The 27328-nt window shown below is 38.9% G+C and overlaps 1 protein-coding gene across 2 annotated transcripts in view; it reads left to right on the top strand.

Moving 5' to 3' along the window:
• The window catches only part of LOC126248459 (tolloid-like protein 1), a 600069-nt gene that overhangs the window by 472609 nt on the left and 100132 nt on the right, over nucleotides 1-27328 (top strand). The window contains exons 11-13 of one of the 2 annotated variants that reach the window (XM_049949461.1): nucleotides 5710-5832; nucleotides 13330-13490; nucleotides 24006-24106. In XM_049949461.1, the coding sequence (XP_049805418.1) occupies nucleotides 5710-5832; nucleotides 13330-13490; nucleotides 24006-24023 (302 nt within the window). In that variant the 3' untranslated portion in view covers nucleotides 24024-24106. Of the gene's footprint in view, nucleotides 1-5709; nucleotides 5833-13329; nucleotides 13495-24005; nucleotides 24107-27328 lie in introns of those variants that run through there. The other variant, XM_049949462.1, reaches the window with a different exon arrangement.

Genomic DNA, 27328 nt, shown 5'->3' with positions numbered 1-27328 from the left:
GCCAGAGTTTACACCTCTATCCATACAAAATTCAAACGCGGCAATCCCTCAGCGCCGCTACCATTGCTGCACGAGAGACATTCGCTAATGATATAGTGCACAGGATTGATGACGGCGATATGCATGTGGGCAGCATTTGGTTTACTGACGAAGCTTATTTTTACCTGGACGGCTTCGTCAATAAACAGAACTGGCGCATATGGGGAACCGAAAAGCCCCATGTTGCAGTCCCATCGTCCCTGCATCCTCAAAGAGTACTGGTCTGGGCCGCCATTTCTTCCAAAGGAATCATTGGCCCATTTTTCAGATCCGAAACGATTACTGCATCACGCTATCTGGACATTCTACGTGAATTTGTGGCGGTACAAACTGCCTTAGACGACACTGCGAACACCTCGTGGTTTATGCAAGATGGTGCCCGGCCACATCGCATGGCCGACGTCTTTAATTTCCTGAATGAATATTTCGATGATCGTGTGATTGCTTTGGGCTATCCGAAACATACAGGAGGCGGCGTGGATTGGCCTCCCTATTCGCCAGACATGAACCCCTGTGACTTCTTTCTGTGGGGACACTTGAAAGACCAGGTGTACCGCCAGAATCCAGAAACAATTGAACAGCTGAAGCAGTACATCTCATCTGCATGTGAAGCCATTCCGCCAGACACGTTGTCAAAGGTTTCGGGTAATTTCATTCAGAGACTACGCCATATTATTGCTACGCATGGTGGATATGTGGAAAATATCGTACTATAGAGTTTCCCAGACCGCAGCGCCATCTGTTGTTGAAAATTGTAACTACTGTAATTTCGAAAGTTTGTCTGCCTGAAAATGTACTGTTGTCCCAAGCATATTGCAACAAACGGTGTATTTCTATCGCTGCTCGTTTAGTTTTTATTGCCGTTTCAAATATACCGGTCATTTTTGAAACACCCTGTATATTAACAATTATTTCATAAATGCAACAACTTCATTAAGCTTAAAATTTACAAACGAAGAAAAACCTGAATATCCAAAAACAGTTTGTAGGATGAGGGTAGAGCCAGCAAATGAGGGTGAAGTGTTGAAAGTGATACAAAGCTTGAAACCCAAAATGTCGGCTGGCATAGATGAGGTGCTTGTGTCAATCATAACAAGGACAGCACCACAAATTGCAAAGCCCTTTGCACACATAGCCAATTTATCATTCAGTGAAGGAGCTTTTCCAGAAAGGCTGAAAATTTCAAAAGTGAAGCCATTATTTAAAAACAGCGACAAGTATAAGGTAGAAAACTATCGCCCAATATCTCTCCTCCCAGCATTTTCAAAAATATTAGAAATGACCATAATTTACTTAACAGAAATCAGCATGGCTTCCAAGCACGTAAAAATACTGAAACAGCAGTAATGTGCTACACTGAACAAATAATCAAAAATCTAGAAAAAGATTATAGTATAGTAGGAGTAAATTTAGACCTCTCCAAAGCTTTTGACACGGTGAACCAGGACATTCTCTTAGAAAAATTGAAATCGTTGGGTATACATGGGATAGGAAAAAAATGATTTGAATCATACCTAAAAAACAGAACACAGGTTTTAGGACTGACATCAACTTACTCCAACCACAAAATAAATTCAGTATCAGAGGCAAAAAATGTAGAAATAGGAGTACCACAAGGCAGCATCTTAGGGCCCATATTGTTTCTTGTCTATATAAATGATTTTCACGCCTCAGATGATGCAGCCAAAGCAATAATATTTGCAGATGATACTAGTGTGATAATAAGTGCACCAAAGCAGTCGCTACCAACAACTGCTGATAAAGTACTAAATTACATCCACTCTTGGCTCAATGCAAACAGGTTGACATTGAATGTAAATAAAACAAATTATATGCAGTTTGGGAAAAGATGTCAAAATGTAAATCTTGATCTGGTGTGGGGTGACAAAGCCTTAGACAGAGTGACATCCACAAAATTGCTGGGGATTCATGTGGATGAAAACTTAAATTTTAATGACCACGTAATAAAACTTGCACAGAAACTTAATTCAGCCTGTTTTGCTCTCAGAATTATTGCAAATGTTTGTACCTCAGAGGGTGCCAGAATGGCATATTTCGGCTATTTTCAATCTCTTGCCACATACGGAATAATATTTTGTGGTTCCACAACAGGGCGCCTAAAACAAATTTTTTTGTTGCAGAAGAGGGCAATCCGAATAATAACTCACAGTCATCCACAGACACACTGCAAACCCATATTCAAAAAGCTTAGAATACTTACTATACCATCATTACACATATACAAATGTGTATTGTATGTCAGGACCCACATTGCAAATTTTCAGACAAATGCCGACTTTCATAACTACAATACCCGTAATAGCGCAGCACTCCATACTCAGGGAACAAAAAGAACGAATACACAAAGGCATGTGTGCTATATCGGTGCAAAACTGTACAACGCACTGCCAGTCAACATCAGGAAGTTAGAAGATGATGACAAATTTAAAACAGAATTTAAAAAATTTCTAGTAGAACAATGTTTTTATTGTGTAAATGACTATGTAGCTCAATAAATTTTTTCTGATGATATTTATAAAGGCAAAATGGAAAATACTCAATATGTAGGCCCTACCTAATCATTCATTACCTAATCATTCATTACATTACATACTTAAAGGACAGCTGTTGTGTGATGTAAATATATACTTAAGCAGTGTGGTGTATATAAGGACTTGCCGTTTAGGGAGGACAAAACTAAAGCCTTATGAAAAACAGACTATGCATTTAAAATAACAAGCAGGGATGTATATAGGCTATATTACTTACATTGTATTATTATTAACCTCATTGTATTGTTTTGTTTTGTACTTTTTTACGTATATATTGTTTGTGTCCATTTCTTTGAAATGGCTTGACAACATCCATACAATATTTGTTGTCAACAGATGGATAAATAAAATAAATAAATAAATAAATAAATAAATAAATATTGTTTTATCTAAATACAGTTACAGAAAATATTACATGATTCTTCACTTTGCAGCCTAGCCTCAGTACGTTTAGCTTATAAACTTGATATGACGGCTGTTTCCAACACTGTTAGATTATTGTTCATGGACTTGAAACTGCATCTCTGACTGTCATGACAAGTCAGAAACTTGCAATTTTTAAAAATCTGTCTAGATTTCACTGTCAGATACACCCCCAGGCTTTTTGGATAACTATTGCATTTTCATCTGTCTTTACTGAAAATAATAAGAAAAATGTGACTTTCAGGAGCAAGTGATAAACAGACTGAAAATATTTAAATACAAAGAAGGAGAAAATGGCAGCTGTATAATAACATAACACTTGTGTTACAAAACCACAGGAAAGTGCACTATTCAGTGCACTGTATACCCCACTCTCCATGTGGTTTACACAATCCACACATTATGTTACAAAAATAAGAAGAAAGTTATATGTAATTGTGAGGCTTATCACCAAATTCGTGATTCATTACTTAGACTAGGAAGATATCTATAGAGGAAAGCCAACAAGACAGGTAGAGAGTAAAGAAACTAAGATAAAATATTACTAAAAATTACAGGTACAGTACTAGAATGATGGTTACTGTGTATGTCTTAGCAGTTAAGTGACTTTCACTATTAGTAGTTATTCATATTTACTGGCCACTGTAGCAAATTATATGGCAAGGTTTTTACTGTAATGTTGCAGATCATGTTCTATAGCAGATACTGCATGTTGCAAGGGCATGCAGCTACATTTTGCATATTAATTATTGCAGAACACTTAGTAATAATTGTTACAGTGTGGAATATTGTTCACTGTAAACAATTTATGATAAGAATATGGTGTTTGTGAAAGGGTTATAGGAAAGAACAGAGACTTACAATGATTATTAGAATCATTAACTTACAATGATGAAGAAAGACCTCTGTGGACATGGTAGAAGACATTTAAGCTGCAAAGTTAAGCTTTCAAAAAACTGTAAACACTACCTAAGTTTTTCACCATCACCTTTAAATCTCATTTTCAATACTTTCACTTACTGCCATCTACTACAGTCTCATCACTAACAAATGATTTCATGCAACAGAATTCATGGCATATGCCAATAAAGTGATAGCCTCAGGTATCATCTCATGAAGACAAGTCACGTTGTTGAAATATTGTGCATGGCCGACACTGATACCTGGCAGAACACTCGACACCCCAAGAGGTTTCTTTGTACCTCAAACTTTGATTTATAAAACACTTTTTCCTAACATAATGTTTATGTTCTTCCTCTTACATAAATTATGTTGTCCATGATTCATCTTCTATGATTTTTTTTCATCACATTATCCTTTCTGTGCTGTAGTGAATCACAAAATAAAAATTTTTAGTTTTGGTTCTGGTACCTTCCTTCTGCTCTTTGCAGCATGTCACCTTCCATATTTATACTTCTTATTCTTCTGCTACACCATGTAATCACATTGTATGGTGAATTATTATCTCTTGAAGATGCAGTAAAAATATATCCACTACACTAAGGAGCAGCAAACCTGGTGTCTGGATGGGTAAGTAAAGAAAGTACTACCTCCACTTTTTTGCACACTTCTGCCACTAGTGTCATCACTTTACTCCTCAGTTTTCAGGTATCAAAAGCTTTTGGCCTGGGCATGTTTATCCAAACCTGGAAAACTATGTGCCAGTGGTAGCATGAATGAAGTACATAAACCCTGTTAAGGGTAGGTGTTTGTTTTGTAGTGATCACTTTTTCCACTGTCACCTGGCCATCAAATGTTGCAGAAATGACATTGTGGCAACAGTGTACACTTAAGTCATGAACCAAGCCAGCTTAGCCCAAAGGCTTCTCATTGGCACTTATAAGCTGCAGGAAGGCGAGGAGTTTGAGAGGTTGTCTACTCCTCCCAGCACCACTTTCACTGCACCTTAGTATAGTTCAATTACTCATGCTCTCAACTCCAAATTAACAACAGGTTAATTTGAAAGTGAAGAACCCCCAGATCTACTATATGTAATCTACCCTCCATTCTTTGTCAGAATGAGTGGCATGAGGCATTTCACTAGGGAAAAAATTGGACTACAACACCATAATAAAGGCAGATTACGGTACAGATACTATTAACTCACACAAAGTGAATACTTTGAAAATCCACAATACATTTTTATAATTTGATTGGTCTGTTTCTTTATAAAATCTCAAAGTAAGTCGCCATTACTGGTTGACAGACTATTTAATTCATTGTATAAAATAATTATACAAACTGCACAATTCTGATATTAATTTGTAAGGTAATAATTGTAGTCATGGTCTTACTTATTCTTCCTATGTACAATACTTATTTGCCTGTAAGATAATAAGTATATTCACTGTATTAATAATACATATTATGTATTAATTTACATTAACTTAACAGCTATATCTAAACCAATGACTACCATATTTAATCATTCCATTCACCTTTTTAGTATTTTTGGTAGTTAGTAACTTTCCTATATTATGTGTATTCATTATCTTGTTCATTTTTATTGTATATAAATGACAAAGAATATATCATCTCATACAATCAGTGACTAATAAAGGTTTTTCATTTTTATCCATTCTTACAGTGGAAAATGTTCTATACATACACATAACACAACATAAAATCATTCTCATGTTTCTAATTTTACTTCAAATGTGATGAAATTCATTTATAACTCACAGTTTTTGTTCAGAATTAGATGAATGTGCACTACAGGACCATGGCTGTGAACACAACTGTATTAATACACTGGGTAGCTATGAATGTGGCTGCAAAATTGGTTATGAACTTCACTCAGATGGAAAACATTGTGAAGGTTAGTATTTACTTTGTAGTTGATCATGATGATGAATACACCATTCTCTTGCACAGAGTGGTGTGTATAAATATTGTTATTAATTAAAGTTGTGTTAGGGATTGTAGGTATATCAATGTTACTGGTGGCTGCACTAAGGAGATCGAGAGTTCAACTCTTGGATCTTGGATTTTGTCCACTTAAATACAGTATCAGCAATTTTTAGTTTTGTGTGTGTGTGTGTGTGTGTGTGTGTGTGTGTGTGTGTGTGTGTGTATGTGTGTGTGTGTGTGTCTTACATTGGTCAAGGCTATTGTCCTTTCCTTGTAGCATTTTTCATTGCATTTCACCATGTTTAATTTATTCCCCATGACATAAACACTATCATGTATTTTTTTTATTATTTGTGTATCTAAAAACAAAGATGATGTGACTTACCAAATGAAAGTGCTGGCAGGTCGACAGACACACAAACAAACACAAACATACACACAAAATTCTAGCTTTCGCAACCAACGGTTGCTTCGTCAGGAAAGAGAGAAGGAGAGGGAAAGATGAAAGGATGTGGGTTTTAAGGGAGAGGGTAAGGAGTCATTCCAATCCCAGGAGCGGAAAGACTTACCTTGGGGGAAAAAAGGACAGGTAAGTCTTTCCGCTCCCGGGATTGGAATGACTCCTTACCCACTCCCTTAAAACCCACATCCTTTCATCTTTCCCTCTCCTTCCCTCTTTCCTGACGAAGCAACCGTTGGTTGCGAAAGCTAGAAATTTGTGTGTATGTTTGTGTTTGTTTGTGTGTCTGTCGACCTGCCAGCACTTTCATTTGGTAAGTCACATCATCTTTGTTTTTAGATATATTTTTCCTACGTGGAATGTTTCCCTCTATTATAATCATATCATTAATTCGAACCCAACAATTACGTTTTTTATTATTTGTATTGAGATGTTATTTGTTTCACACAATGCCAGTGAAAAACTGCAAAATTCTATTCCCCCAAACACACACACACACACACACACACACACACACACACTGGTAGGACTATGTTTTGCCAGCTCTGAATACATAGTGCTAGGTTTGCAGTTCTGCTGCTTGGCTGGGGTGATGAATTGTGTTAGTTGCATTGGGCAAAATGAGAAAATACGTGGGGAGCAGTAGGAAGGGTTGGTGTTGGGTGGCAGACAGCATTTGTACAGAACAGGAATGTGAGAGGAAGAGGAAACAGGTGCACAAGATAAGATCGCAAGACAAGCTAGTGAGTAAGTTCAGCCCCTTCTAATTCACACATCCACATCATCATCATCATGCAATGCATGAAGTCACTAGTGCCAGTGTCTGTGTCACTTTCCTGTACTGTGCACTTCTCACCCCTCCTTACCACATTTGTATACCACCCACTGCCGCCTCCCTCTCAGCTGTCAGTCACCCTTCTCCTACCCTCCTTCACACTCCTCTCCCCCACACCCCACCCTTTCTCCACTTACCCATGTCAACCGATAAGACCACTTTCCCCAGTGAAGTTGCAGACATGCAGTCCTGGCACAGTATGTTCAGCCAGCATAATGTAACTGAACAAGATAGAGGGAGAAAGGATGAAGAGGAAGAGGGGGGAAGAAAGAGAGAGAAGGGGAGAGAGAGAGGGGGGGGAGAGAGAGAGAGAGAGAGAGAGAGAGAGAGAGAGAGAGAGAGAGAGAGAGAATTTCCTTCAAATCTAGTGAAGTTTATAGTCATGTTTCTCAGTGCCTGTACTATGCGTTGAGCTGTTACCCAATTTTTTTATTTCTACCAGGACTTTCCATTACCATACTTTCTTAAAGTTTTATTGATTTTGTATAGCACTTGCATCAAGTTACAGTAATTACTATATCTTGGTGTAACATATAAAAAGGGTACAGTGCAGTGATGAATATCACTATTAAACTGACATGCCCCATCCTCACTCCTTCACTTCTGCCAGTACCTCGCCTCCGAGCTTCCAAACTTCTCAGAAGCTCTTCTGTGAAACTTGGAGAACTAGCACTTCTGAAAGAAAGGATATTGCAAAGACATGGCTTAGCCACAGCCTATGGGATGTTTCCAGAATGAGATTTTCACTCTGCAGTGGAGTGTGCGCTGATATGAAACTTCCTGGCAGATTAAAACTGTGTGCTGGACTGAGACTCGAACTTGGGACCTTTGCCTTTCGCAGGCAAGTGCTCTACCAACTGAGCTACCCAAGCACAACTCACACCCCGTCCTCACAGCTTTACTTTTGCCAGTACCTCACCTCCAGCCTTCCAAATTTTACACAAGCTCTTCTACAAAACTTGCGGAACTAGCACTCCTGAAAGAAAGGATTTTGCAGAGACATTGCTTAGCCACAGCCTGGGGGATGTTTCCAGAATAAGATTTTCACTCTGCAGTGGAGTGTGTGCTGATATGAAACTTCCTGCCAGATTAAAACTGTGTGCTGGATCAAGATTGGAGGTGAGGTACTGGCAGAAGTAAAGTTGTGAGGACATGGTGTGAGTCGTGCTTGGCTAGCTCAGTTGGTAGAGCACTTGCCCATGAAAGGCAAAGGTCCTGAGTTCGAGTCTTGGTCCGGCACACAGTTTTAATCTGCCAGGAAGTTTCATATCAGCACACACTCCACTGCAGAGTGAAAATCTCATTCTACTCACTGAAGTATTTGCACCAAAAACTGGAAATAAAGAGGAGAACATCAAAGATTTCCTAGAGAAGTGAGAGATAGAAATTGTGGTTGTGGAAGTGATAGTGATGGGCAGCTTAAATGCACAGTAGGGAAATACGCCACTAGGGTTCACATGTATATGGGAAAAAGAAATAGAAAGGAAAGAAACTGGCTGAGTTTTATGAAAGAAATGTTCTTTGATTGTGGGCAATAGCTGGTTCAGAAACAAAAAACTAGCCAAAAGATAATAAGATTTGGTTGGGAAGAGAGAAGGGCAATGTTGGTTACTGACTACTTTCTGACAAGAACCTGAATCATAGACTGTTAGTGGATGTAAATGCATTCCCAAGCGAAGTTTTCATTGGAGACCATTGAATAGTGGTGGCAGAAATGAGGATGGATAAAATTGAAGGGGTAAAAGCAGAAAGAGAGTAGAAGATAAGTGGGGAAACTAAAAGATAGGAAGGTACAAGAAAATTCCAGGGAGTTACTTAAACTTAAAATTCCAAGCACTGAATGTGAAAGTTGGGAGAGGAATGTGGTAAATTCAAGGAGGCATTTGCAAGTTCTCTAGAGAACACATGTGGCAGAACGTCTCCAGGTGTGGAGGATAAAGAAACACCATGGATAAAGGAACACCATGGTGGAATGAATAGGTAAAGGAGGCAGTGAAACAAAAGTAGAAAGGTTGACATGAATAGAACAAAAACAAAAATGAGGAAAATAAAAGGAAACATTAGGAAAGCAAATGGCTCTGAGCACTATGGGACTCAACTGCTGTGGTCATAAGTCCCCTAGAACTTAGAACTACTTAAACCTAACTAACCTAAGGACAGCACACAACACCCAGCCATCATGAGGCAGAGAAAATCCCTGACCTCGCCGGGAATCGAACCCGGGAACCCAGGCGTGGGAAGCGAGAACGCTACCGCACGATCACGAGATGCGGGCTATTAGGAAAGCAAAAATAAATACTCGTGTAAGGAAGTTGTTACAGAAGAAATGAGGAACACTTGGAGGAATTCACATGAGAGTTGGGAAAAGTGATTAATGATGGTAAAAGGATGCTGTATAGAATAGCAAGGAGAGAGAGAGAGCAAGGAAGGCATTTACACAAAACTAGTAAACAGAGAAGTGGAGAGCTAACAAACAACCGTGTGAGATAATAATGATGATAATAATAATAATAGATAAGAAAGAGCACTTTGTTAAACTACTAAGTGTGAGAAATAGCAATGAAGGGGGAGTAGAAATATGGCAGAGAGACCTGGACAAGGAAGAAGAGAATGATATTACAGTACTAGAAGTGGAACTAGCAGTTAGAAGACTGAAAACAGGAAAGACAGCTGGGATCAGTGAAATGAAGTGTGGAGATGCTAAAGGCGGCTGGACATACTGGGCTACAATGGTTATATAAATTGCTAAGATGTGTATGGACTCAGAAATGTGTGCTTGAAGAATGGGGAAAAGGAATAACCATCCTGGTGTTCAATGAGGGAGACAGAAAATTATGTGATAACTATCAAAGGATCAAAAGTAGCAAAGATAATGGAAAGGATAATAGAAAGAAGAAAGAGGGAAAAAGTGGAACATCAGGTAGAAGAAGAGCAGTATGGAATTTAACATGACAGATCAACAGTCAATCTTTAGTAAGAGGAAGATGATGGAAATCATCAGGAATATGAGGAGGATCTATTAATGACATTTCTTGATTTAGTGAAGGCATACTATATTGTCCACAGAGAAAAGGTACAGGAAACCATGGAGAGATAGGGAATTGACAAATAAACAATTAGGAACTGTCAAGCAATGTATGACAAAAGCCTCAGTTGTGTCCACACCCAAGTTGGAAGATTTGGTTGGTTTAGGGAATGTTGTTGAGATAGGGAAATGTGCTGTCACCGGTATTATTTATAATGGTTATGGATGAAATTGTTGAAGAGAGAAAAGAATCCCACTGAGGAAGGGAGAGGAAGAAATTTCTATTTGCCAATGATACTGTATTGTGGGGAACCTACAGTACGGAAGTACAAGAACAAATGGACATTATTTTTTATTGAGATCTTCCTCAATACAGAGCTTTCCAATGTAACAATACACATGCAACTTATTACAATGCATATTACATAAGTATTAGGGGAATTCAATGGGTAATGCAACACTTTTTTCTGAAAACAGATTGGTTTTATTCAGGATCCCAGTACACCATATTATTTCCCACTCTCTTGGCTGCAAAAACCTGTTTTTCAATATAATCTCCGTTCAGTGTGATGGCCTAACACCACCTTACTAAGGTGGCCTGTATGCGTCCTGATATCACATTACTAACAATTATCAGAGCCAGTATCTTGTTGCATGAATTACCTCTCCATCATCCATGTACAGCTTCCTTCATTGGACAAAATAGATGAAAATTGGAAGGCGCAAGATCCAGGCTATAGGGTTACTGAGGAAGAACAGACCGATGAAGCTTTGTATGGATTTGTGTGAGACCTTGCATTGTCATGGAGTTGTAGAAGTTGGTTTGCTTTTTTGTGATGACAAACACACTGAAGTCATTTCATCACTTTCCTGAAGGTAGCACAGTGCACTTCAGAGATAATTGTTGCATCATGAGGGAGGACATTAAACAGAATAACCCCATCAGATTCCCAGATTCAGGGTTGAAGTGATGAACCCATGTTTCATCACCTTTGATGGTGTATGACAAAAAAACTGTCATGATCAGCCTTGTAACACACAAGAAATTCTGCACAGATAGTCTTTCACTGCTCTTTATGGTATTCTGTTATGCACTGAGGAACCCAGCAGGCTTATTAGCACTGAGCACCCTATCTTGTGAATGATTGTCAGCACTACCAGCAGAGACATCCAGTTGAGCACTGAGATATTTGATTGTGTTCTAGCAATCACCTTAAATCAGAGTGTCTGCACATTCCAAATTTGCAGGAGTCACAGCTGTGTGCACCTCGCCAGTACATTGGAGATTGAACAGGTTCTTGTTGCAATGGTAACAGATGCCTCACCCAATGACTCACCAAATTCTTTTTCTTTTTTTCCAGGTTTCTGTAGACATTCTGCAAACAGCTATGAATATCTGTGATGCTGTAGTTTTCTGCCAAAAGAAATTCAGCGACAGTTCTCTGCTTGTAATGCACCTCCATTACATGTACCATTTTGAGTGCTATGTGCAGTGTTGCCACCAATCAGAAATTAATGAAACTATAGGGGTTGAAGCAGTGCTATTCCACAATGTCCCAAACAGATTCCACATTTTTCAACTGAAATTGCCCAAGAAAAAAAAAGTGTTGCATTACTTATTGCATGCTTCTCATACTCAAACTATCTCTTCAATGTGTTCCTCCAGGTTGTTTATTTTGTCTATCCTCTTCTTGTGCATCAAGTATTCTCATTGTCATCTGTAAATTTTAAAGTCATTGGTCATCTTCTTATTCTTTCTTCTTCAATTTCCCACCCCAGTTTTGGTTTTGGTATTCTTGTTTCCTCTATTCTTCATACAGTTCTGTATCAATGTAATTGTCTTTGATCCACTGCATCACTTACACCTTCTTCCACTTCTATTACCTTTATCAGTTCAGCATTCCTTACATGTTCTCTCCCTGAAATTCTTGGTGACCTACTGCAGAAATACATGTATAATGTTTTCAGCTTGCCTCTGATTAATTGTCCTGGTCTCTAATCCATACATCAGTATACTCTCTAGTAGTGACTTGACTGTGGGTCTTTTTGTTCTGTTCGTCACATTTCTGGTCCATAAGATTGAACTGATCATCCAATTAACCATGCTTCCATTAATAATTCCTTTATTAAGTTATAAATCTTTCCCTTCTTTTTTCCAAAATGGATCCACCCATCCCCTCTCCCCTCAGTATGCATAGTTCATCCACATCATTAGTAAGATATGCTGTTTCTAGATAATTAATATTTAAACTATAAATACTTAATGCAATGTCATAAAGTGTGGTGTGTAGTGCTGTGTGGAGAAGCAGGAGAGACAGAAGGGAGAGAACAAATTAATATTAAAGGACAGGAAATCAGAGCTGTAGGCAACCTTAAATATTTTGGTACATTGTTAATGCAGAATGCAAGGATGGGGGCAAAAATTATCAAAATGGTACAACATAACAATGCATTCTACCAATGTGTGAGGGCTCAGTCTGGGGAAGGGATGTGCCAATGAAGACATATGCATTCAGAGACCTGGACAATAACAAGAAGAGAAAAGAGTAGAATCGAAGTCAGTGAAATGAAATTCTTAAGAAGTATGTTAGGGAAAACAAGGAGATACAAAGTGAGAAATGAGGATGTTGGGATGGAAACTGGCGTTAAAAAGTTGAATGCAGAAATTGAGAAAAATATATTAAAATGGTTTGGACATGTAAAGTGAGTGGAAAATGGAGGCTATCAAAATGAATGCTGGGAGCCAAGTTTGAGGGCAAGAGGAAGATCCAAAGCAAGATGGATTGATTAAGTTAACACCAGTTTAAGAAGAAGGTATATGGATGGGAAGAAAACAGCTGTAGAAGAAGAAATGTGAAAAACAAGGGAAAGTGGAAAAGTACCTTAAATGTCTCAACCCTGCCTAATGCTGGATAAAGGGAGAATGAAGATGACTTAGATTATGGAGCAAATCTGTTTTTTTTAAAAGATGTATGTCCCACTTTCATATTTAATATTGTATGTTTCATACCAATTTCCTAGAATCTTTATATATTTGCTTTTCTTCACACAATTTACCTACTTTCCGTAATTAATCATTGAAATTGTTTGTTTATTATCAAGTAATAGTTAAATGCAACGATTTTACTATCAAAATTCATTTCAGATGCTTGTGGCGGCTTGTTTGAGTCATCAAATGGCACAATATCTAGTCCATCATTCCCAGAATTATATCCAAGTAACAAGAACTGCATATGGGAAATTATTGCCCCTCCACAATACCGTATTACTTTGAACTTCACACACTTTGATCTTGAAGGGAACAATGTAAGTAAACAACTACAGCCAATTTCACAGCCGCATAAAACAATAATTACATTTTCGTTCATTGATTCAATAAATTTTGTATAAAACTCATGATACATTAACTGCTGAATGTTTTACAGAAGCAGAAACTGCTATTTCAAAAATTTATATTTATTTTGGTGGATTTTTTCTGAGCTTATTCTTAAATTGCCCTACCTATAAGCATATTAGATAGTCCACTTACTATCCAAAATCTTTCTTCTCCATTTCTCATTATATTACTCTTTTCAACAGTCAGTATGTGTGCATAACAAAAAGAAACCTGGAGGATGGTTTAACATTACAGCACCAGTATCTACAATGATAGTCGTGGTCTGTTTTGAGATGGTGTACTCTTGCCTTCCTCTGAACTGTAAAATGTGTTCCTCAGACACTTTAATACCAATATGAAATCTGAATGGATGTAAAACATGAATAAGGCAATTCAAAATCAAGAACTGAACAAAAATGTTTGTATTTTGATATACTATAACTTGCTGGACAGAACAGACAATGAGCAACAGTAAAGCACATAAAAAAGCATGACTGGGTCACCAGGAGAATGAGTGACAGTGTGTGAATGTGCAATCTGTGTGTGGTCTGTCAGCCTCTCTGGAAAAGGACTTACTGTAAACCTCAGCTGATAATTGTTCTTGTCTATGTGCCCACCTACTTCTCATTGTCTTTCTGTTCACTGAAAGAGATATTCAAAGTACTGACATTCAATGTGACTTTTAGTTATTACCACTCAAAACATTATGAGGGGTGAAATTAACACTGCAAGCAAGGAAACATCATAGGACTAAAAGTGAAGTTAACTGCATATCTTTGAAATAATAGCTTTGATGAATTCTACAGAGTAACCACACCATTCTATGAACATTATGAGTTCCAAATTAAACCTTGCAGTTGTCATTACTACTTTTCAACAATTAAAATAGATTAAAATGTACCCATTGCTTTTATATATGAGGATTGCAACTTTAATATTGGCAAATATTTATTTACAACTTATACAAAATACATAAATATTTCAGAGTCTTACTGTCCTTGAGAGTAGTCACCAGAATTGTGTATAACCAGTTGTCAGTGATGTGGAACTCGTAGGACAGCTTTAGCAGAGCCAGTTCTGTTGATAGTTTGAGAGGAACAGTCTATTTCCTGAATCTCTGTAACAGTTCTGAAATGAATGCCAAGAAGTGCTTTCTTCATCTTAGGAACCAAGTTGAAATCACAAGGGCTTAAGTCCTGGGACTGTGGTGCACTGCAGGCTGTGTTCCAAAAATGAACAGCTTAGAGAAAGAAGCAGTGACACTTTCTGCAGGATGCGCCCATCTTGTCCGGTCTCGTGTGGCACCAACTTGTGACTGATTTGGTCGATCGATGGCACTTGATTCCTGTGATGAAGGAGCCACTTTATGGAATTCACTTCAGAACTGTTACAGAGATTTGTCAGGCAATAGACCACTCCACTTGATGTATCAACACATCAGATGCTGCTAAATGTGTCCTACGACTTCCACATTGCTGGCAAGGGGTTATACACAATGCTGGTGACTACTCTCAAGGACAGGAAAACTTTGAAACACTTTTCTGCTTTGTGTAAGTTGTAAATAAATATTTGCCACTATTTAAGTTTCAACCCTCATATTTTTGGCTTTATTTTGCAGTTGTTTCTGTGTTTTACAAAATGTGATCCACTGTATTACTTTCATTAGTGACGATGTGATGTTACAACAAAGGGATTCCCAAAAAAGAGTTACATCTGTGTCAGGCATGAATAACAGAGGCTCAAATAAGAGAAATTATTTTCATAAAGTCAATCAAAAACTGCAGAAGTCTTACTGCATGCTATGGCATTTAATCAAAAGCTCATTAAATGTGACCATGATAAAATGCCCACCAGACTACTTCAAATTCTAACTACAGTTCACTGATACCAACTATTGGCAGCAATCAGTGTCGAACAAGATTTATTTGCTCTTTTATCACTTTCTGACCAGGTGAGGTCTCAAAAGAAACATTGTGCTACAAATTAGGCTTGCACCTTTTGAGAAATGTTTTAGCAAATATTGCCAATATACAAAGTAAAAAGTACACTGATTGGGAAAAATCTTGAACTGACCTGGCTCAAAGATTGTTGGATTCAAGATCTGTAGAATCTATATTAGGATATTATACACAATAGAGTATCATTTATGTGTATGCATTCACTATTATCTACATCTACTAGTCAGTATATGGAGAAGGTACATAGCATGCCAGGATCACTCCCTGCCCCATCCCCTCTTGCTGTTCTATTCTTGGTGGACAGGAATACAGTTTGTCTGTAGATGCCAGAGAACACCTGAATTTCTCTAGTTTACCATTTCAGTCATTATGCAAGGAAAAACAATTAGTGAAAGAAATACCTTCCTTTACTTGTACTGGAACTTAAAGCTCTCAGAATTCTCCACAATGCTTATTTCCCTTTTTGTAGTATCTCTCATTGGAGTTTTTTCAACACTTTTGTGATGCTGTTGCACACAATAGACAAAAATATGTTGATCTGGACAGTTTTCTCTTAATTTTCTCTACATCTTTCATTAAATAAACTTGGTAAAAGTCACACAGTGATAAAGAGTTCTCAAGAACTTGTTGAATGAAAGTTTTGTAACTGACCTTCTTCATAAGTGAATTACACTTCCTTCACACTGTTCTGACAACTCCTGCCATCTCCTAACAATGTAATATAGGTGGTTTTGCTTTTATATGCCAAAACATGACAAGATATCACATTCTTCTTTGATCACTTTTTGTTGAGATATCTGCCTTTTCATGCTTTTGTCACAATTCATCATCCACTTCAAGATGTTTATATACTGTTTTCTTTAACTGAATGCTACCATTATAGTGACATGTCAGATTATGATTTACATGAGCAGTGATTTCATATATATTAATGTTCACCTGCAAGTTTTTCTGCTGATTATGACAATTTTTCTGGTGATTTCACTTGTACTTAATATTTTAAGAATTCTCACTCATAACAAGAAAACAAGCTGCACTTATATATGTGGTAAGCATGGTCATAAACAGTCATCAACACTAACATACTTAAACAGTGAATCAAATACTTACAGTGCATTCTTGAATATTTTCATATAAAAGGCTGTACTGTTATGATGATGATGAACAAGTAATAACCAATGTTGACTTGTGGCCAATGCTAAACAGAAACATATAAATCACAGAAGGTTTGTCAGTAATGTCAATAAGCTTCCAGCTGCATGGTCTGGATCTGCAGTGACTAAAATAATTAGAAGTCGTTGGTAAAAAATAATATATATTGTACTTACCTGGTTGTACAGGATTCTTGTTGGTTGCATGCATATAATTATAAACAGACAGCTATTGAGGCCTCACTTAGGCCATATGTTACTAAGTGCCTTGTTAGAGGTTGCTTCCTACCAGCTGAAGGCTATGCTGCTTTACTACTTGACGTCCCGAGCAAGAGTGGACAAAAGCTCACTAGAAACTTGACACAAGCCACCCAGCGACACTAGCGGTGCTGGTCATAACTCGTGGCTACTAATGAAGACCGCGGTTGATAACTGCAACCTCCAACAAGTGTGGTATGAAACGTTGATACCACATTCCTCCCCAGCAAATCTGCAAACGATCGTTGAATATGGCTGATGACCACTGGGTGGAGGACCCTATGCTGATTTAGGTGACGGGGTGGGGAGCCTGACTGCAGGTGAGGCATGCCCACCTGCACCCTGCCATTGAGACCGAGGGGAGATAGTAAATGCCTGGAAACCTTCTCCTGGGTCCACGTTAACATGAGGTGTCTGTGCTTCTACGACTGTGGGAGGAACCGAAGGGTTGACCTCCATCGGGTTGGAGCACCCAACCAGCAACAAAGAATGGAAACATGGAAGTTCAGACTGTTCTACGGTGGTGGACAGTGTTGTAACTGGAATTTCACTGTGCGCTATCACAGTCGAAGGCACCTGGTCCATATGGTCATCCGGTCGCTGCAGCGATGATGGCTCTGCAGGTGACTCCGACCAGAGACGTGGCATCCACACTGGTGCGTGATTATGTGGGAAAGGTGAAGCTACGGGTACTGGCACCCAGGAACGGAGAGAGCCAGGAAGAGGTCCCCATGGGTCAGCCCCATTGGCACCGACACTGGAAACATAAGGCAAGTGGCAGAGACCCCACGACTAAAGAGGTGCATCTGATTCTGATGCCTGCACACATCACCAGATGGACCTGATAAGCTAAACATAGCGTGGCCAAGATGGTGAAGAATGTGCCATTTCAACCATTGGCAATTGCCACAGAAATGACGAAAATAGACAATATCATCTGGCAAGAATTTGTGGGTCTGCTGTGGCCAAGAAATGAGGTGCGGAGGATGCAACAAATTCATTAGAGTTCTGTGAGGGCAACCATGCCACAATTCAGCCGGCAAAGAAATGTCATGTGGATGTGATTCGTACGAAGATAAATACAACAAAAGAGCGTCCTCAGGAGAATGAGAGTCATGCAGTTTAGAAATTTGCGACTTAAAATGTCTGAACAAATCTTTCAGCAGCTCCGTTCGTTTGAGGGGAGAACACTGATGAAGTTAAATGCTGAATACCATTAGCTTCACAAAAGGTTTCAAACTCTGCAGACACAAATTGAGGTCCATTTTTGGTGACAATGACTTGTGGCAATCCTTCAATGCAAAATATAGAAGACAACGCTTCGATGGTAGCAGACAATGTTGTTGATGACATGCAAACAACAAATGGAAAACCGCTAAGAGAATCAACAAAAATTAACTATTGTGCATCCCAACCAGCAAAATCTAAATGTAAGTGATTCCATGGCAAAGTTGCCTTAGGCCAAGAAAAAAATTTCTGCGGTGCTGTGGATTGGTTTTCTGCACACACAGAACAAGAAGAACAAATCTTGGTTATGTCAGCATCAATTCCAAATCAGGCACAGTGACCGTGAGCTAACTGTTTTGTCCGTACAATATCCCACTTACCTTGGTGACGAATTCATAGCACAACTGACTGCAAAGATTGTGGAACAATAACACGAGACTGATTGTTCTCCATATGGAGCAAGATGACACCATGTTGGACAAAATGTCATTGTCTGTGCACAAAAAAAATGACGAACCAACGGATCTTCAATCTGATTTTTAGACAAAGGCCGTTGCATAGTGACATAACGCAAAACAACACTTAATACTGAGTTTTTAGCTGTTACTGTGGCTGTATGACGAAAGTCAACAGTAAAACTTTCTACACTCCTGGAAATTGAAATAAGACCACCGTGAATTCATTGTCCCAGGAAGGGGAAACTTTATTGACACATTCCTGGGGTCAGATACATCACATGATCACACTGACAGAACCACAGGCACATAGACACAGGCAACAGAGCATGCACAATGTCGGCACTAGTACAGTGTATATCCACCTTTCGTAGCAATGCAGGCTGCTATTCTCCCATGGAGACGATCGTAGAGATGCTGGATGTAGTCCTGTGGAATGGCTTGCCATGCCATTTCCACCTGGCGCCTCAGTTGGACCAGCGTTCGTGCTGGACGTGCAGACCGCATGAGACGACGCTTCATCCAGTCCCAAACATGCTCAATGGGGGACAGATCCGGAGATCTTGCTGGCCAGGATAGTTGACTTACACCTTCTAGAGCACGTTGGGTGGCACGGGATACATGCGGACGTGCATTGTCCTGTTGGAACAGCAAGTTCCCTTGCCGGTCTAGGAATGGTAGAACGATGGGTTCGATGATGGTTTGGATGTACCGTGCACTATTCAGTGTCCCCTCGACGATCACCAGTGGTGTACAGCCAGTGTAGGAGATCGCTCCCCACACCATGATGCCGGGTGTTGGCCCTGTGTGCCTCGGTCGTATGTAGTCCTGATTGTGGCGCTCACCTGCACGGTGCCAAACATGCATACGACCATCATTGGCACCAAGGCAGAAGCGACTCTCATCACTGAAGACGACACGTCTCCATTCGTCCCTCCATTCACACCTGTCGCGACACCACTGGAGGCGGGCTGCACGATGTTGGGGCGTGAGCGGAAGACGGCCTAACGGTGTGCGGTACCGTAGCCCAGCTTCATGGAGACGGTTGCGAATGGTCCTCGCCGATACCCCAGGAGCAACAGTGTCCCTAATTTGCTGGGAAGTGGCGGTGCAGTCCCCTACGGCACTGCGTAGGATCCTACGGTCTTGGCGTGCATCCGTGCGTCGCTGCGGTCCGGTCCCAGGTTGACGGGCGCGTGAACCTTCCGCCGACCACTGGCGACAACATCGATGTACTGTGGAGACCTCACGCCCCACGTGTTGAGCAATTCGGCGGTACGTCCACCCGGCCTCCCGCATGCCCACTATACGCCCTCGCTCAAAGTCCGTCAACTGCACATACGGTTCATGTCCACGCTGTCGCGGCATGCTACCAGTGTTAAAGACTGCGATGGAGCTCCGTATGCCACGGCAAACTGGCTGACACTGACGGCGGCGGTGCACAAATGCTGCGCAGCTAGCGCCATTCGACGGCCAACACCGTGGTTCCTGGTGTGTCCGCTGTGCCATGCGTGTGATCATTGCTTGTACAGCCCTCTCGCAGTGTCCGGAGCAAGTATGGTGGGTCTGACACACCGGTGTCAATGTGTTCTTTTTTCCATTTCCAGGAGTGTACAACATCATCATTTTGCACATCAATGAACATACAACACTGTTTGGAAGAGTCAAACAGCATGTCTTCAGTGCTGGTCACAACTCGGTGGCGGGGGGGTCCAACGATACTAATATGGACCGCAGTCAATAACTGCAACCCCTAACAAATGTGGTATCGAATGTTGATACCACATGTACCACCTGCTGTGAGATGTATTGGTGCTGTGATATGAATTTTATGTTCAAATAGTACAGCTATATCATCCTGAATTGTATCTCTTATTCTCCCACATGCTGTTTTAATTTGCATAAAGTTATACAAAAAAATTCATAAGCAGAACAGCTTTTGGGTGCTTTTCAACTTTTTCATCCCAATTTAATTTTTGACTAGTGTCCTTTCAAATAACTTACATGTGTGCAAGGTGAATACAACATACAGTGAAGAGTCAAAGAAACTGGTACACCTGCCTAATATTGTGTAAGGCCCCTGTGAGCATGCAGAAGTGCTGCAACCCAACATGCAATAGACTCAACTAATACCTGAAGTAGTGCTGGAGGGAATCCTGGAGGGCTGGAGGGCTGTCCATAAACCTGTAAGAGTACAAGGGGGTGGAGATTTCTTCTGAATACACATTGGAAGGCATCCCAGATATGCTCAGTAAGCTCATGTCTGGGGACTTTGGCAGCCAGTGGAAGTGTTGGAACTCAGAAGAGTGTTCCTGGTGCCGCCCTGTGGCAATTCTGGACATGCAGGATGTCTCATTGTTCTGCTGGAATTGCCCAAGTCCATTGGAATGCACAATGGACATGAATGGATGCAGGTGATCAGGCAAGATGCTTATGCATATGTCACCTGTCAGAGTTGTATCTAGACATATCAGGGGTCCCATCTCACTCCAACTGCACACACCCCACACCATTACAGAGCCTCCACCAGCTTGAACAGTCCCCAGCTGACATGCAGGGTCCTTGGATACATGAAGTTGTCTCCATAACTGCACATGTCCATCCACTCGATACAATTTGAAATGAGACTAGCTTGACCAGGCAACAGTTCAATGTACAAGTGGACCTTCAGCTCCAAGAGCCCATATTGATGTTGATTCATTGAATGGTTCATGCGCTGACACTTGTTAATGGTCCAACATTGAAATCTGCAGCAATTTGTGGAAAGGTTACACTTATGTCACATTGAACATTCTCTTCAGTCATCATTGGTCCTTTTCTTGCACGATCTTTTTTTCCAGGCAAAGCCATATCAGAGATCTGATGTTTTACCATATTTCTGATATTCATGGTACACTCGTGAAATGGTTGTATGAGAAAATCCCCACTTCATCCCTATCTCAGAGATGCTGTGTCCCATCGTTCGTGCACTGACTACAACATCATGTTCCAGCTCACTTAAATCTTGTTAACCTGCCTTTCGAGCAGCAGTAACCAATCCAATAACTGCACCAGACACTTGTTGTCTTATATAGGCATTGCTGACCTGAGCACCATATTCTGACTGTTTACATATCTCTGTACTTGAATACATATACCTATACCAATTGCTTTGGCACTTCAGTGTATATTCATAGATGATTACAAAACAACAAGTGTGTCAACATTGATGGCTGTACTGAAGAAATGCTGATAACCCCAACAAATAATATTAAAGACAAGTAGCAATTGTGAGAGATATAGTGTTTTGAGTTCTGTTGATTATATGAGTGACAAAAAATTAATTAACAAATTTTTATAGTTGATTCTTCCCTCATCAGTTTTAATTTGACACTGTTTTGACTATATTATTTCAACTTGTTTCAAAATGGAAATTAGCTCAATCTCTTGACATCTAAATCAATCCAATGCAGTTCTCTCAAAATCATAAGCAAATGTAGATTTCTGCTAGAGCCTAGCCATTATCATTGCACTGTACCATAGTATCAGTGCATGTCCTAGTATGTACTGATGTACTAGTACATGCGTTGATACAGTGATATAGTGAATTGTTAATGGCTAGGCACTAGCCGAAATGTAGACTTACTTAATAACACACGTAAGAAAAGGATGACTGATTGGTGTGCTCCATCATTTTGAAAGTCATATCACAATCATTGAATGCATTCACATTCCTGATGCAAGGTAACTTGACCAATACATTCCTGATTAACCACAACCCTCACCTTTCCAGAAAACTATCAGATTATCGCAAGTGAAGCAGAAAAAAGAGAGAAAATAAAAATGGTTAGACTCTGACAAAGTGCACAAGACACTAACCAGATTTATAGACTTTGCATACAGATGTTGGACAAAATTATGGATTCACACAAAACAGCAAATTACTGTGCCTAATAGGGTGTAAAAAGCCTGTTGGCATACAAAACACCTTCCGTTTTGCTCACAACGGATAACGACAGGTCCTGTATGGTTTTCAATAGAATCCTTTACCATTTGTGCTGCAAAATACTGGCAAGTTCAGATAATGATGATGGAGATGGATAGTGATCATGTACCATTCTCCCCAAAGCCAACCACAGGGGCTGAGTTATATTGATATCTGGTGATTGTGGATGACAGGGGAGATGTAACAAGTAATCATCATTCTCACAAAATGAGTTCTGGATAGTGTGAGCTGTGTGAGTAGGAGCTCTGTTGTATTAGAACACAGCATCACTATTGAGGAAAAGCATTGGACCATGTGATGGACCTGAGCAGCCAAAATAGTCATATAATCCTTGGCAGTAATGTGAGCTTGCAGAGAAACTATGAGGCCCATGGAATACCACAATATGACTGTTCAAATCATCATCAAATCTCCACCATGTTTCACTATTGGGATGTAAACTGAGCCAGAAACTGAAAGCGGGGAGAAAGAAGAATCAGCCAACCAAATGACATTCTACCATTGCTCCAAAATCTGGATTTACAACTTCAGCACCATGATTTTGTGTTAAGGGTGTTTGCATCATTGATGAATAGTTTTGGAAATCCAGTTTGCCCTTCAGTTCACCGCTTCTGAAATTCCATTCATGTTGTTTTGGTACTGACAGGATTCAAAAACGTGACATTCAGTTCCAAAGTGACTTTTTCAGCTGTCCTCCTCTTTGTTTTTTATAACAAAACTCTCCAGTGACCATCTGTCATGATGACACAGTATAAACTTTCTTCAACCTTGTACTTGCCTGATGAAGTTTCCCTGCTTGCTCTGCATGCAGTATAAGCCTTTGTTATGGTGCCTCTTGAAAAACATAACACTTTGGCTCCCTTGGTTATGGAAGCATCCACCACACAAGAACCAACAGTTGCTCATGTTCCAATTCAATGAGCTCTCACACAATGCACTCACAGCTACACAGAACACTGTTTTGACTATGACTGACACTTGCAACATGTACAGGGTATTGCACTGACACCCCTAATTGCCAAATACAGCAGCACAACCTGCAGGCTTGGCTAGCATCTGCATTTACTTCCAGACCTGCATTTATTGCAGTGTTTCCATGTTTTTGTCAAACCCTGTACATGTTGACATGGCAGAAGATCGATAAAGCCCTAGTGGTAGAACTGTGAAACTACATACTTGTTGTCAGATGAAAGCTAATAAAACTAATTAAATATATTCACCTTCTTTTGACATCAAAATAAGGAAAAATTAATCAGTGTACACAGAGTATTAACATGATAGAAGGCATAATTTCTCCTCACTCTTTATCTAATTTTTCAGTGTCTTCACAATGGAACATTTAGATTTCTTTGAACAATGTTTTTATGTCTGGAAGTTCTTAGGGACTAATTGTTATTGTTATTTGTTACAGGTCTTCCAGGTAAGCTGACTCTCCAATGCTTTAGTGAATGTTAGGAAAGTTGGAAGGTAACACTATAACACCCTTACAATAAATAAGAGAACACCATTTAGCTTGAAGCATTTTATGAATTTATTATTTGTTCTTGTAATATCTGATGTCCCTTAATGAAGCTACATGTCACAAAATTTCAGTTTTCACAGATCAACAAATAAACTAATCACAAAAGTTTTCCCAGACATATATCTGAATAGCACTGGCCTAATAACAAAATGTTTGAATAAAAACCAGGTTGCTAGTATCAGGTCTACTAGTGAACTAACACACTTTGTTGTTATTCATTGCTTCAGTTTCATTAACTCTCACCTCGAAAGGCACCAGTCAGACAAGTTATAAGTGCTTTATTTGGATATTTTCCTTTGGGAGCAAGAATTGCACAGACACTTTACAGTGAGTCTAGATCCAAGAGTGTATCCTACAACTACAGTTCCTCATTGCATTAAAGACAATGGTACAAGGGTACTCGTGACTCTGTGTGTGTGTGTGTGTGTGTGTGTGTGTGTGTGTGTGTGTGTGTGTGTCTTTGGGCTTGTTAATTTTATGGTAGGATTGTGTCAAAAAAACTTAGCAGTCCTTTTTTTGTGGTAACCAGCTACACAGAATTTCCTCTGTTTGATGAGTACATATCTATTTAGATCTAAAATATTACATTTCATACTTGATAATTCATTAATTTATTGTAATGTGTGTTAATTCTCATGGGTGAATTGAAGGACTTCGCTCATAGCAGTCACTCTTGAAAACAAATCTTTTGCTCTAATGCAGGGCTTCACAGCATATGTGCTCCATGAGCAGACATTGAGTACAGGCCTTGTGAGTAATGAGCACTGCACCTCTTCTATCAACACAGGGAATAGGGTGGGAAGTCATGTGGAAACTTGGGTAAATGTGGAAATCAGTCCTGAGGGAAATGCTTCTAAAAATCTATAGTATCTTTATATTCTCTGGTTTACTGCAGGTCAGTTTCTTCAAGCTGCAGGTCAGTACAAATTATGTACTGGAAGTTTTTTTCAATTTCTCATTTGTTTGTACTACAAATCCTGATTTATCCTACAATATGACTGGTGCTCTCTTTGTAGACACATAAATGAGTAATTTCCATTACAAACCTACATTTCCTACACTTTATTCAGTGCTACTAAGAATGTCACATTCAGCTGTAAGCCAATGGTATCTGCTCTTTCATAGAGCACTAAAGAATATGTAACAAACTCTTTACAAAGATTTTGCAAGCAACCACTAAACATCATCTACCATGACACATGTGGGACATATGATTGTCATGTTTGATACTGACACCACAGAAAACTATTCTGCCTGAAATTGATATAAATGTTTAGCTGCAACTACAAAGTATTCACTTATTTAATCACGATCTGTAAAAGGAATCAATAACTTTGCTAAGGGTAGTGCAATTTTGTAACTCATCCAAATGGCCAACACACTTGATATTTCTTCATCCTCTTCAGAGAGCTTCCTTTTAAGTTTTAACACCTCTAGTGCATGTTGAGGTTCTTTAAATTTTCTGTTTTTGTATTCTTTGACGGGGTAAAAACTGAACTTAGTGAAACTATTAAATGTCTTGTGATACAATAAAATTTTTGTTTTTACAAAAATGAGATTTCTCACACTGGGGATTTAAATGTGAAAACATTGTCCATTCTACACAATTACAACTCACCATTGCTACTGTTAGATGGCACCACTGTCAAAAATGGCGCTCGCTCATTTCACAGTTTGTGTTTCTCTTTTATAGTCATGAGCACATGCTGTATATGCACTTCCCTTACTTCCCACAGTGCCACAACTACTATGCTTAATAGTTTATATAAGGGAAGGTAAATGACAAATGTTTTAGTTTCATTTTGAATGCCACACAAAGACCCAGAAGATTTTCAAGTGTAAATAGTCCTTTTGTGTAATGACATTTGCATAATAATTTCAGCTGTTAGTTCTGAACATTATTTACAAATAATCTGACTGAATTACAACACTCATTTTAGATAACATACATAACTTATAAATGTAAACATGTATATACAGTAAGAGAAGAGAAAAAGTCAGAATGTGGCTGGATATAATTACAAGTTCTTAGGTATTTTAAGAAAAATATTTATTCATTTTGTGGTCATCACCTTCACTTTACTTCAAGGATTAGGCCCTTTTTTTCTGCTTTGCCTGTTATGTCACTGACTGCTTCCTCAATCTTCCTTGACTGCCTCTCCCAACTGGCTTAAATCTTCTCGTCTGGAGAGGTAACCTTTCTCCACCCATTCTTTTGATATGTTCATTCCAATTTGTCATATTTTCTTTTGTATTTTATTGAGGATGTTAAATGTATTCATTTCTTCCCTAATTTATGAATTTTGAAATCTGTCAGCTCTTGTGCACACATTTACTGCTCTTAGAAAACTCATGTCCATTGCTTGTATGCAATTTTCTTGACATTTATTTATAAACCATGATTCACATCAGTACATGAGGTTTGTAACTGCCATTGTATTATAAAATTTCAATCATATTTATTTTCTCATTTTATTTTATTTTTCTTCCTTTTTTATTTTTATTTTTATTTATTTATTTTTTTAAATTCTGTTTTTGTTCCTCATATGTTCCCCAACTTTGCTGATTTCTTCTCTATGTCTTCATAATATTCATTTGTGATATCACAACATAAATAATGGAAATCTTTGACATGTTCTATTGTTCTGTTGTTAATCACAGTTCTTGTACAAGCAAGCTATTTCCCTTTGAAAGTCACTGATTTTGTCTTTTTTTCTGAAACTATCTTCATATATCTTACCTAATAACTGTATTCCCCTTTGAAGGTAAATTTCATTATCTGCCAGCAGTGTGGCATCATCTCCATATAAAAGACACTTTTAAATTGGAATTACTGTTGATCTGAACCCCTCCATTATAAACCTCTTTCCATATCTGAACTGTATCATGTGAATAAATGTTAAAATGTGTGGGTGAAATGCTGCAGCCATTGTCTTACTCCTATGCTTATGGCTTATAGGATATGTTAGAGTGTCATTTATATGAAAAATTACAGTTGTTTGTTTGAACAGATTTTGTAAAACATTTAGTATGTGTTGTGGATATCCGCTTTTCCTCATGATACTCCACACTTTCTTTCTATCAAACACTGAATGCCCTAATAAAATCAGTGAAAGGTAAATGGGTTTCCCTTTTATACTTTGTCTGTTTTCTCATTATTTGTTTTATTATTAATTTTGTTCATCTTCTTATTTATGGTAAATTTGTTCTGT

This window comes from Schistocerca nitens, chromosome 3 (assembly GCF_023898315.1).
Source record: "Schistocerca nitens isolate TAMUIC-IGC-003100 chromosome 3, iqSchNite1.1, whole genome shotgun sequence".
In the NCBI taxonomy this organism is placed as follows: Eukaryota; Metazoa; Arthropoda; class Insecta; order Orthoptera; family Acrididae; genus Schistocerca; species Schistocerca nitens.
Note: the sequence above shows the minus strand (reverse complement) of the source record. Positions and strands in the feature narration are given on the sequence as shown.